General features: G+C 40.4%; 1 protein-coding gene across 6 annotated transcripts in view; it reads right to left on the bottom strand.

The window, feature by feature from the left end:
* The window catches only part of RP2 (RP2 activator of ARL3 GTPase), a 28,861-nt gene extending 16,588 nt beyond the window's left edge, over positions 1 to 12,273 (bottom strand). For 2 of the 6 annotated variants that reach the window (XR_004966961.1, XR_004966960.1), the window contains exons 1-3: positions 11,984 to 12,273; positions 10,855 to 10,989; positions 1,445 to 2,069 (exon numbers count right to left, since the gene is read on the bottom strand). Coding sequence is in view for 4 of the 6 variants with exons in the window: in XM_036305199.1 (XP_036161092.1) it covers positions 1,404 to 2,069; positions 10,855 to 10,989; positions 11,984 to 12,085 (903 nt within the window). In the remaining 2 variants the exon portion in view is untranslated. Of the gene's footprint in view, positions 1 to 1,403; positions 2,070 to 6,384; positions 7,915 to 10,854; positions 10,990 to 11,983 lie in introns of those variants that run through there. The other 4 variants (XM_036305199.1, XM_036305197.1, XM_036305198.1 and 1 more) reach the window with 4 other exon arrangements.
* Positions 12,274 to 13,523: the final 1,250 nt, after the last annotated feature.

Below are 13,523 nucleotides of genomic sequence, written 5' to 3'. Positions count from 1 at the left end.
CGTGCACAAATTCGTGCACTGGGCCTCTAGTACTATATATTCTTTATGTCCACTCCTCATTACCTACCAAAAAGGAATTTAACCTGAATAATTACACCTTTTGAAAACTATTTGTAGATTTTAAAAAACTGCTATACATTATAATGAAAAGATTTTCCTCTCAGATGTTGGATTAACATCTTATTAGATAACTCAAAGGCTAGAAACACTTTTTCTAGATCTTACCAGATTCATAGCATGCTTTCATCAGATTGGTATAATAAAAAAAAAAATATCAAAGTCTTAAAATTATACTCTGGCTTCTGTTGTTTTGAAAACTAGATCTGATATACTTTGTACATTTCAGACATGAGTTTTCTACATTGTAGACTGTATATCTACAAAAGGTAGTCATTTTTAGCGTTTTTTTCCCTAAAATTGTTCCTCTTGACATAACTGTTACAACTCTTTAAAAGTCTAATCAAAAGAGACTTGCTGATATTTCCATTCACTTCTCCATTCCATGGAAGTTTGACTTTTTAAATTCAAACAGACTCCTCGTGAAGAATGTCTGATGAATGGATAAGCAGAAATACTGCCGCTGCCTCCCTACAGGAGCACCTATCAACACAGGAACTGCTGCTTCTGGAGTCCCTACAGCCCTAGTTATATTTCAAGTGGAAGCTGCTACCCAAAGAACCTTTCTCTATTCACAAACTCACCAAAAGCCCCTGTTCATGAGCCCATGACCTCTGCTATCCTAGCTCCCACCTCATTCTTCTGCACCAATCTCTCCTTCATGGCAATAGAGCAAAGGACAAAAAGGAAAGTAATGTAAAGGTTGCTCTCATGGTCACAACAGGCTCTGAAAGTTGTATTCCTAAATGTCTTTCCCACTTCCTGACCAATTAAAACTCGAAGTAAATTTCCCCACTAAATAATTATAAAAGGTCAAGCTTTACTATGCAGTACTACACTTTGTGAACTTCCGTGGAATTCATTTATTATAAAGAATGGAAGTTCTTTGAGGGCAGAGAATTTTGTCAATGTATCTCCAACCCCAGCATATACTAGATTTCAACAGCTCTAAGTTGCCATCAATTGTAAGATCCATTTCAGATAACAAAAATGTACAAAAACAAATGGGCATCCTATAATCAATGAAATATAGTAACAGAGTAACTCGCATGTAATACGTGCTTAATAAATGCTTACTGAATGGGATTATATTTTTAAAAATTTTCTTTGGGAAAGTATTTTGAAACCTAAACATTCAGCTTACAGATAAATCTGTAGGGGGGAAAAGACTATAACTTAAGGATTATCTGTATTTCTCATAGCCAAGTTGAAAAGAATGAAAGTTCTCTGCAAAGTGGTGTGTTTCTAACCAGGTGTATGTTCATCTCTCTCCTCTCTCTCCTTACCTCATCAATTAGTTTCATGGCATTTGCGATAGTATAATCACCAGCAAATAATACCACTAGGCATGACTCATCACTGTTCTTCTGTCTCTGACCGTGGGTTACAGGCACGATACTTCTATTGGCTTCTGTGGAAATGCGGACAGCTTGGAGCTCATTGGTAGTAGGCAGAGGAACATAGTTGTGAATAACAGCATTTTCTGGAAGAAGGCTCCAGTTGACTTCTCCAGACACAGGTGTAAAGTCATGGATATTACTCCAGTTATTATTGAAGATACTTAGCCCTGCATCTTTGAACTGGAAAGCTAATTCAGGGTAGTACCATTGAAAACAGCCAAACTTGATATTTGTGGAAGACTCAATAATGGGTTGAGTGGCACAGCACAAAAAGACTTCCAGCTTTCTACAGTCCCGCACACGAAACTGTTGGCAGGCCAGTGCGCACTTGCAATCTCTGCAATTGCGGAAAAACACACTGCCTTTCACAGGTCCCAGAAAAATGATGCAGTTGGTACAGTCATCAATAGTAATTGTAGCAGAGTGATCAAAAATATAGATGTTACAGCTCTCACAGTCTTGAATGAGAAACTGTTGTCCTGCCACCTTCCCAGGTAAGCGACCCACTGTTTCATTCTTCAGTCCACTGAACATGTAGTCTTTTGGATCAACCTGTGGGTACAAAACACAGACCTTGAGTATTATTAACATTATTTAATAAATATTGTCTATGGGTGCCAGGCATAATTCTTAGTGCTGAAATAATACTTCCTACTCTCACTGACTGTAGCATAGTTAGAAAATGAATAGAATATTTTTTTTTTCAAAAGGCATGTGGGAAAAACAGGAGGAAACTGTTATAGATAAAGGAAGACTCAAGGACATATCAACCAATGTGTGGACAGTATTTGGATCCTGTTTCAACATACCAACTGTAAAAACACTTTTTTGAAACAACTGAAGAAATTCTCATACATACACACACAGAATACTGGATGATATTAAGGAATATTTCAGCTCTGACCTTTTTCTTTAATTTTTTTTATTGATTTCAGAGAGAGGAAGGGAGAGGGATAGAGGGATAGAAACATCAATGATGAGAGAGAATAACTGATCGGCTGCCTCCTGCACGCCCCCTACTGGGGATTGAGCCCAAAACCCGGGCATGTGCCCTTACCATGGGTTGACTTCAAACACTGAGCCACACCAGCCCAGCCTGACCCGTTTTCTTTTTCTGATGCTTTACTTTTAAAACTTCTGCTTCTTAAAACATTTCTGAAATTGGAAGTACACCCACATAGAAATATATTTCTCTATCCTTCCATAAATTAATGAATGGGTCTTAGTTTCTAAACCCTGATTGATTTCTGCAATATACTCCAGAAAATGGAAGAACCCGAAGGTACAAGTCTAAGTCAAACATTCATTGAGCTATTCCGACAATGTAATTTTTCAAATGCCACCATTTCTATCGTTAGATACTCTAATCGAAAGCTCACATAATTTTATAAATAGTATGCCTGGAATCAGTCAGATTCCCTTTTTAAAGTTTAACTGGCCTATCAACATATAGTCACTAAAAGGGCATTTTTCCAAATTACTTTTGAATCTACTTGCACTGTTTTACCTCTTTGTGGGTCTATAAATTTTATGCAGAACTATTCATGCACCAGAAACAGGCTCTCATAGATACAGTACTAAAAATCCAATCATTTAATCACAGTAATCATTAGCAAACTATCTTAAAGTTATTTACTCAATATTGCACAATAAATGTGGTACTTGTTTTACATAATGCATTAGAAGGAACACTGGTCTGTAGCATGAGGATGTATTTAATCTTTGACACCAGACACTTGATCTACTGGCATCTTGATCTTGGACTTCCCAACCTCTAGAACTGTGAGAAAATTTTCTATTGTTTAAGCCACCCAATCTATGGTATTTTGTTTTAGCATCCCAAGCCAACTAAGTGTGGCTGCCATGGCAAAATAACACAGACTGGGCAACTCAGATAACAGAAATTTATTTCTCACATTTTTGGGGGCTGGAAAGTCCAAGAGATCAAGGTACCATCAGGGTTGGTTTCTGGTAAGAAATTTCTTCCTGGCTTGAAGATGACTGCCTTCCTCCTATATCCTCACATGGCTTTTCCTTGGTGGGTACAGGGCAAGTTCTCTAATGTCTCTTCTTAGAAGGACACTAATCCTATCAGATCAGGACCCCACGCTTAGGACCTCATTTAACCTTAATTACTTCCTCATCTCCAAATGCAGTCACACTGGGAGTTAGGGTTTCTACATATGAATTTGGAGGGTGGGGGGCAGAAACATTCAGTCCATAACAGCTGCCAATGCTGAGGAGTTCAATGTAATTTACTATTTTTCTAAGAATTTTCTCTGGACACTTCAGTTCTTGTTCATGGAGAGAAATTAATCCTATAGCTAAAGAATTCTATAGTAAAAAATTATCTGGACTCTCGATATGGTCTATAAAGAAGAAATCTAGGACTTATGTTGCTGTACTTTTTGAACAATTACTCAAAGTTCTTTAAAATAAAAGTTATAAACAATCGTAAGCTTAGTACCATAATAATGTTGCAAGTAAAGTGCCTAAAATCACAAACATGGAAAGGCCATGTTTTAAACTACCTTTTTCACAAGAACCACTTATGAAGTAGGTTAGTTTAGGCTGTATTTCTTACTATGATCTGTAAAAGGTAATGGATATACTTTCAAAATCAGAGAAATGTTTCAGGAGTTGGAATTCACCTGATACAGCTACTAAACTAAGTTAAACATTATTTCCCTAACAGAAGACAAAAGTGAACATCTTAATCTTTTACTGAGTAGTGATATAAAATTTTCATTGAAATTCATCTCACAGTTAAACTTCCATAATGATGATCTGAGATGAAATAATGGAATATGTTAATTTCAATGGAAATCCAGTCATGATAGAAGTTCAAAATAAGACCCAGGAGTATAAGAAACGCTATATAGGTTCCAGCCACCATTCTAAGTGCTTTATAATTATTCACTCAATCCACATAAAAATCCCTATGAGGGTTGTGTACTATAATTATCTCTGTTTTATAGATGAGAAAATTGAGGCCTCCAGAGGCTAAATAACTTGCCCAAGGTCATGGGGTAAATGCTTGAACTCAGTCTCAGACCTAGGCAGCCTGGCTCTTAAGTACACAACCATATTCAAACAGAAACCAATATTAACTAGGTATGTAAATCAACGGCACAGAATAAAGAGTTCAAAAATAGACTTACATATCTATTGACAAAGGCAATTCAATAAAGAAAGGATAGTCTTTTAAACAATTGGTGCTGGAACAACTGGAAATCTATATGTAAAAAATAAAAAGTATTTCCCATACTTTGCACCATATATAACAATTAACTCAGGATGGATCATAAGTCCTACATATAAAACCAAAAACTGTAAAACTTCTAGCAGAAAACAGGTGAAAAAATTTTTGTAACCTTAGGTAAAGATTTCCTAGATGTGAAACCAAAAACACAATCCAAAAAGGAAAAAATTTATAATTGGACTTCTATCAAATTGAAAACTTATGTTCTCCACAAGACACTGTTAAGAGAAGACAAATCGCCGAAACCGGTTTGGCTCAGTGGATAGAGCGTCGGCCTGCGGACTGAAAGGTCCCAGGTTCGATTCCGGTCAAGGGCATGTACCTGGGTTGCGGGCACATCCCCAGTAGGAGATGTGCAGGAGGCAGCTGATTGATGTTTCTCTCTCATCGATGTTCCTAACTCTCTATCTCTCTCCCTTTCTCTCTGTAAAAAATTAATAAAATATATTTAAAAAAATAAAATAAAAAGAGAAGACAAATCACTAATTGGGAAAATTTTTGCAAATTTTTATATGACAAGGGACTTGTATCTAGGATATATAACCCAGTAAAAATGGTAAAGATTTTTATAAACACTTCACCAAAGGAAATATATGGATGGCAAATGAGTACATGGAAAAATGCTCAAAATCACTAGTTATTGGGAAATGCAAATTAAACCACAAAGGCAAATTAAACTAGATTCCTATTAGAATGGCTAAAAGTTTTTTTAAAAACTGAACATAACAAGTTCAAATGAGGAAGAGCAACTGGATCTCTCATACATTGCTGATGGGAATGCAAAATGGCACAGCCACTTCGGAAACTAGTTTGGCAGTTTCTTATAAAAGTTTAATATACAGTTTCCATATGACTCAGCAATCCCACTTCTAGGTATTCACCCAAGTGAAATGAAAACTTATGTTCACTCAAAAACCTGTATGCAAAGATTTATGGTAGCTTTATTTATAGGTACTAAAATTGGAAACAACCCAAATGTCCTTCAACTGGTGAATGGATAAACAAACATGGTACCATCCATACAGTGAAATACTACTCATCTATAAAAAGGAACGTATCATGCTAAGTGAAAGAAGCCAGACTTAAAGGTTATCTATAATAATAAAAGCATAATACGCTAATTAGACCAGAAGTCCTTCCAGACAACCTTCTGGACGAAGCCGTAGTGGCGGGGGCCGAGGCAGAGGCAGCCTCAGCAACAGCGGGGGCCAAGCCCCTTGCATGAATTTTGTGCATCTGGCATCTAGTATATTCTATGATTCCATTTATATGATATTCTCAAAAAGACAAAAGCAAACTAATCAGAGCCTGGAGGCAGGGTTGACTACAAAGGAGCATGAGGATATTTAGGAGGAGGATGGAACTGTTCTGTATCTTGATTGAGGTGCTAGTTACTGACTATTCATTTGTCAAAACTCAAAGAACTGTACACTTAAAAGGATAACTTTAAGGTATGTAAATTATGCTTTAATTAAAATAAACAAATTACTTAAAATTTAAACAGTAAGTCAGTTTCAGGGTAACATAGCTATGTAACTGAAAGGTTATTTGACACAAATGCAAATATCAGTGCCACGTAATTACAGAAATAATAAATACCAGTACCTTGACCTTTATACACTGATGATGAGAGAAGATGAAGTATTATATTTACACTAGAGGTCCAATGCACGAAATTCGTGCAAGGGGCTTGGCCCTCGCAGCCGCGCCTTCGTCCGGAAGGTCGTCCGGACAGTCATTCTGCTGTTTGGTCTAATTAGCATATTAGTTCTTTATTATATAGGATTAGCTCACATGTTACTAAATACATAAACACAAAATAGAATTATAAAATTTTAGAATTGGAAAGGATTCTCCACTATCAACTAATCTAACCTTAATTTAATTTTATATCTTATCACATTCCCTTTGTTCACCCAGATTTGCCTGAATGCTTCTAGCAATGCTTACCTCCCCTCATGAGATGCTCAAAGAATTAGAGAACTGAAAGGAATCTTAGGAAAATGGGGACTAGAAAAGCTAAATTATTTTATCAGTGAGGTGAAGTGGAGTGCAGAATACAAATTAAAACCCAGTTCCACACACTTTCTACTCCCTGTGCTTTCCCCCTTTATCAAAATTTTATGAGTGAAGAAATTGTAATGCTGCTGGTGGAAATGTAAAATCATACAGACACTTTGAAAAACAGTTTGGCCCAACCGGAGTGGCTCAGTTGATTGAGCGTTGTCCTGTGCAGCGAAGGGCCATTGGCTTGATTTTCAATCAAGGGCACGTACCTGAACTTCAGATTCCATACCCAACCCCGGATGAGGCATGTTGGGGAAGCAACCTATTGATGTGTCTCTCTCACATTGATGTTTCTCTCTTCCTCTCTTCCCTCCTTCCCTTCTACTCTTTCTGAAAATCAATGGAAAAAACATCCTTGGGTGAGGATTAACAACAACAAAATAAAATAAAAAGGTAGAAACAACCTGCATGCCTATCAACTGATCAATGGATAAATGCATAAAATATCTATTCTATAGAATGTTACTGAGCAATAAAAAGGAATAAAGTACTGATACATGCTACAGTATGATGATCTCAAAAACATGCTAATTGAAAGAAGCCAGTATCAAAATACCACATATTGTATTATTCCATTTATAAATGTTCAAAGCAGGCAAAGCTACAGAGATAGAAAGTAAAAGTGTGGTTTACAGAGGCTGAAGAGAAGGGGAGTGGGTATGGGTTTCTTTTGTGAGGGATAAAAATATTCTAAAATTAGATCATAGTGATGCTAACATAACCCTGTGAACTTATTAAAATAATGAACTGTACACTTTAAATGAGTGAAATGTGTGGTATATGACTTATATATCTCTCAGTAAAGCTATTTAAAATGAATAAACAAAGAACTATTTATTTCCTTTAAAAAAACACAACTTTATGTAAAGGATTTAAAAAGTATGTTAACAAATTCTCTGACACTCCTCCCATCAAGAGGTCTTCTTCCCTTGGATGTGGGTGGACATTTGTGGTAGGTATAGCTTCACTTAAGAGGCTAGGTCAGTGATTCTCAACCTTCTGGCCCTTTAAATACAGTTCCTCATGCTGTGACCCAACCATAAAATTATTTTTGTTGCTACTTCATAACTGTCATGTTGCTACTGTTATGAATTATAATGTAAATATCTGATATGCAGGATGGTCTTAGGCGCCCCCTGTGAAATGATTGTTCGACCACCAAAGGGGTCGCGACCCACAGGTTGAGAACCGCTGGGCTAGGTAGAAAAAGCCATGCAGCTTCTACCAGTTTCTCTTGAGGACACTTGCCCCTGAAGCCCTGCCATCATGCTGTGCGGAAGCCTGGGGTACCTGATGAGGCCCCTGGCCCCAGGCTAAGCTCCTAGCTAAAAGCCAGCATCAACTTGCTAGCCAGCTCTGTGATTAAGCCATATTGAAAGCAGATCCTCCAGCCCCCTAGTCAAGCTGCCCCAGCTGATGCCACAGAGAGCAGAGCCAACCCTAATAAGCCCTACACAAATTGCAGAGTTGTGAAAAAATAAATACTTGCCATTATTCTAAGCCATTATGTTTCGAGTGGTTTGGTACACAGCAATGGATAACCAGAACACCTTATGTACTTAAAAGGCTAAAAACAGCATCTAGCCCCCTACTCAATGCAGACACTTCTTTCTGATCTGAATGTTTCACTAACATTGAGATCAGTTACTCAAAAAGCCACACTTCCACTGACAAACAACTCGGAATTATGAACTACTTTATGTTAAGACCAATTCTGTCCTTCCCTACATCTGGTCTATTTCTATCCTCAGAGGTAACCATTACTGTCTAATTCCTCTTCCTAAGAACAGGCCTTTATTAAATAGTTGAGAAATCTTTAGCACTGTCCCATGTTATAGCCAAGGAACGGGAAATGCACGAATTGGCTGCTTTATCCAAAATTCCATAACAGACACTGAATTAAAAAATGCAGTTACTTGAATCTCTGGTATAAGGCTTTTGTTTAGCATTATCCTATCCTATATAATAAAAGGCCAATATACAAATTGACCAAACAGCGGAATGACCAGTCGCTATGATGCACACTGACCACCAGGGGGCAGACGCTCAATGCAGGAACTGCGTCCTGGTGGTCAGTGCACTCCCACAGGGGGAGCACAGCTCAGCCAGAAGCCCTGAGCCGGGGAGCGGGCCTAATCTGTCAGTCGGACATCCCCCGAGGACTCCTGGACTGCGAGAAGACACAGGCCGGGATGATAGACAACGCCCCCCCCCCCCCGTGCACTAATTTCGTGCACCAGGCCTCTAGTTCCTATAGAATATAGAATATGAGACAGATGTAATGGATACAAGATGTGCTGTCCATACTCAAAATCACAAATTTCATACTTATGCCATGAAGACTACTTTTCTGTACCACTCCACTCCTCTTCCCTCTGGTTGTACTAAAATATTCAACTCAAAAAAGCTAGTCAGCTCTTCAAGGGCAGGGGTAATTCTTCTAATTTTGATTTTTCTCTGGTATTTGAGTACATATACATATTGAATACTTTGCATTGCTATGGGAGGCAGCATATGGATAACAAGGATAAAAGCATTTCTTTCCAAATGATTTAAACACAGATCTTACACTCCAAAAATATTTCTCACTATGTCAATGTAGTAACTGTACAATTTTTTCCCCCCGAAGTCAGCAGCAATAGAAAATGAACTTCTTACACTCTTGATTACAGTATCAGTCACCATGACAACACTTAGTCCACAAACATTCTTTCTAATTGAGACCATTTCTCCTAGCTCCAGTCCCCTAAGACTGGCCCAATTACACAACTCAAAACCCAAAACCCAGAGGGTGCCTCTCAATAAAGATACTCTGATTACACAACGTAAGGAAAAATTTAAACTTGCTTTTTCCAAGTTGTGAGGAAACTTTTCAGGCCTCACATTTTGTTTTTACACCTAAAGTCTTGCCAGCTGAATAGTAATTGTCTGATATAATTTTAAAACTGCATATGCTATACTCCATGATCACATTATACAAACGATTCTGTTAATATTCATGCAACATCTCATTTATGTTCTATGGGCTGTATTTGCATTCTATTGCTTTTAAGGTACAGTTAAAATCTTCTGAGAGCAAGAAAAACCATGTTAACCTCAGTAATAGCATCATTAGACTAATACAGAACATTTGCACACTAGCCCAAATGAGAGGTAAGAAACTAGAAAAAAAAATCTTTAAATCATATAAAATGTAGCAGGCTATCATAAATGATGAAAAAATGGTGGTGTCTCCAGTATCTTGAAATGTAAGCTAGTAATTCTCTTTCTCTAATAGTCCAAAAGATTTTAAAATGGGGCTGTGTTTCAGAATCTAATGCACATTTAGAGAAAGTTTGATTAGTTGAGTTGATCAAAATTTTAACTTTTACTATAAACATACCCAAAACCATGAGCTTATTTTACATACCAAGTAACATCTCTTAGATCTCTACAACTAAAGAACCTAGTAGTGGTCCCAAAGAACGTTCCCTGTAAACTGAAAGTTTATTGTATGCTCATTTTGGGGGGGAAAGCTTAGATGCTGGCATCCCCTCTTCTATTTTCAATGAGTTTACTTAGTCAAAGAGCAAAAGAAAAAAAACACACCATAGGACACACCCATTTATCTGAAAGGAGCAAGATTAACTAAAAAGTGAGATTCCAAGTAACCTGAACATCATGTTAATGAAGTTTAACTGTAAAACAATTTGTTATGACGTAATGACTCAAAGGGCAACCAAGATGACTCTAAATAAAAAAACAAAAGCACTTTAGCTTAGTTTTGGTCTATGATGTCAAAACAAAAAGCTAAAATAAAAACAAATACACAGCCTTCTCTATGGTAGACAGCTGAAGCTAAAACAGCATTGTTAGAAATACTAAGGCTGAGCAAATGAGTCTTTAAAAATGCCCACCAATAATTTTAAACCATAGGTATAATCTTCTTGTACGACAGGAAGCACATTACTTTCCATTCCTATATTATAAAATGCTGCTATAATTAAGGATAAGAGAGTATAAATACACCATGAAACCCAGGAACAATCTGAAAGACAGGAGCAGAAATATGGGGCTGAGCATCCACTTTCTTAAATCTGGCACTTGGAGAACCGAGTTCACATGAATACATTCTTCTGGGGATTGGAAATCACACAGGCAGGTCTGCAAAATCAAAACATTAACAAGAAATTTCCTATGAAGCATTTGCGGATAAAGATATGTTACGTTAACCAGGGAGAAGAAGTTAACTTCATGACACCCATTTTTAAAAAATCTCTCATTTTGTTTGGAAGAAAAAAAATTGGATACATCTATAGTCTTTTACTAAACACAAATGGAGAACTATGTAGAAAGAGGAAGCCTTATGAAATTGATGACTAAGTGTGTTTTGTGCAAGAGTGGACATTTTCCAAGTTTGTAAAAACGTTCTGGCTCTATGTGAAAATAAACATTAGAGCGTTTTCAAGCATTTCAAGCAATTCGTAAATTCTGCCTGCTTCATGCTAGTTACACAGTCTGGACACACATTCCACGACTGATCCGATTTTCATGACTCCTTTCGGGTCACTGAACGGGGCGGGAAGCCGCCCGTGGAACAGCCCGCGGGTGTGAGCCAAGTCAGCAGTGAAACAGGCCAATAGGTACCGGAGCGACTTACCGGCCCGCGGCGGACAAAAGACACAACGGCCCCAGGAAGCACACGAGCCGCGAGCGAGATGAGAATCAGTCCCGCGTGTAACTCGAGGACCCGACCCAACCCCACTCGCTCGGCGCTGCCCGGAGAAACGAGCAGATTGGAGCCTCGGGGCACGGCCGGCTCTCCTTCCTCCCCAGGACTCCATCCCGGGACCGTGCGGGTGTGGAGCGGCGGGCGAGCCCCCAGGGAGTGAACTTGGGCATCTACCGGGTCAACGGCTCAGCCCCCTCAGCGCCGCCCGGTCCCCCGGAGTCCCGCCCGCTTCTTCGATCCCTCAAAAGTCATCCATCCCGACTTCAGATACCGGAGGGAGGGAGGGGGAGGGGGAGGAGGAGGGAGGGAGACCGCCAGCTGTTCGGTCGCTCCCCTCCGCCCTCCCGGGCCACAAGGGACCCTGGCGGGGCGGCTGGGGGCGGGGGCGGGGGGTCCAGCGAGCAGCGGCCGCGGGACCCGGGTTACCTTCTCGCGCTGGTCCCAGCTGTACTGCTTCGGCGGCTCCTCCTCGCCCTGGGGCTGAGCCTCTTTCTCCGAATTCCGCCTCTTGGAGAAGCAGCAGCCCATGGTCCCGGCTGGGGGACTCCCGGCCGCTCCTCCCGGCCGGCCCGCTCGCTCAGGCGCCCCCCGGAGCTTGGCGTGCAGCCCGCGCGCCCGGTCCCCGCCTCACGGAACGGCCCGGCCGCCCTCAGCCCAGTCAGCCCGCGAGGCCTAACAGCCCGACTCCCCTTCCCTCTCAGTCTCCCCGACGACCCGCCACGGGCTATGTCCGCTCTGCGCCCCGCGAGCCAATCAAAGCCCGGCGAGCAGCCCTGGCGCCGCCTATCGCGGGAGGCCGATGCCGGCACACAACCAATCAGCGTCTTACGCCGGCGCCAGCCCCTGGGGGCGGGCCCGGCCCAGCCGCCGGGGCGCACGCACTGCCGGCCCCGCCCCGCCTCGGAGTCCGCGGGGGTCTCTAGCTGTTGGGAAGGAGTCCTGGCTCCGGAGCCCAGTGTTTTGGCCCTTAGTTCTCAGTTTCCAAGTTCGAAGTACGGGGGGGATCCTTAGTCTAACATTGAACTTCAGTTTTTTTAAAAATATATATTTTATTGATTTTTTACAGAGAGGAAGGGAGAGGGATAGAGAGTTAGAAACATCAATGAGAGAGAAATATCGATCAGCTGCCTCCTGCACACCCCCTACTTGGGGATGTGCCCGCAACCCAGGTACATGCCCTTGACCGGAATCCAACCCGGGACCCTCCAGTCCACAGGCCGACGCTCTATCCACTGAACCAAACCGGTCAGGGCTGAACTTCAGTTTTTTGAGGGAACAGGAATTGGTGCTGACACTGGAAAGGGCCCTGAAATGCGTATTCCTCACTCCTCTTCCTCCCCTTATCCCCCCATCCTCTGCCCACGCGTGGTCTCGCCAGTGTCACCTCCCTCAGGAAGCTTTCCCCAACAACCGCCCCACTCTCTTTGCTTTCACTTCTGTGCTTTCTTAATACTTCTACGCATCACTCTAAAATTGCACAAGTACTTAAAGAAATAATTATTTGTGTATCAGACTTGTGAATTTCTTGAGAAATAAACTTAAGGGCATGTACCTTTCAATTCCCCAGACCTTGCTCAATTCCATACTAGGTGCTCAATAAAATGTTTGTTAAATGAATGAATGCTTGCATGCTACTGAAGGAAGCATTTATAACCTTTCCCATATTTCTTCCCAAAGAAAGTAACTGAAGTGGGGGGGAGGGGCAGTAGAGTTATGCTAAAGGGGTTCTCCTCATGGAATTTATAGCCTACTTGAGGACATAAGCATTGTCCTATAAACAATCAGACCCCTTCTGAACAAATGGTAGAGGGTTTGTTTGAAGATATTAAATATATATGCACTAAATATTAACATTATTTGTATTTGGGCCAAATTTATGACAATACACATATATTGCTTACATAATAGAAAAGGTGAGTTGTTGATTTAATTCTCTGAAGACAGAATTTTCACATCTTGGTAGGAC

Source organism: Myotis myotis, unplaced genomic scaffold, assembly GCF_014108235.1.
Source record: "Myotis myotis isolate mMyoMyo1 unplaced genomic scaffold, mMyoMyo1.p scaffold_m19_p_4, whole genome shotgun sequence".
Classification (NCBI taxonomy): domain Eukaryota; kingdom Metazoa; phylum Chordata; class Mammalia; order Chiroptera; family Vespertilionidae; genus Myotis; species Myotis myotis.
Note: the sequence above shows the minus strand (reverse complement) of the source record. Positions and strands in the feature narration are given on the sequence as shown.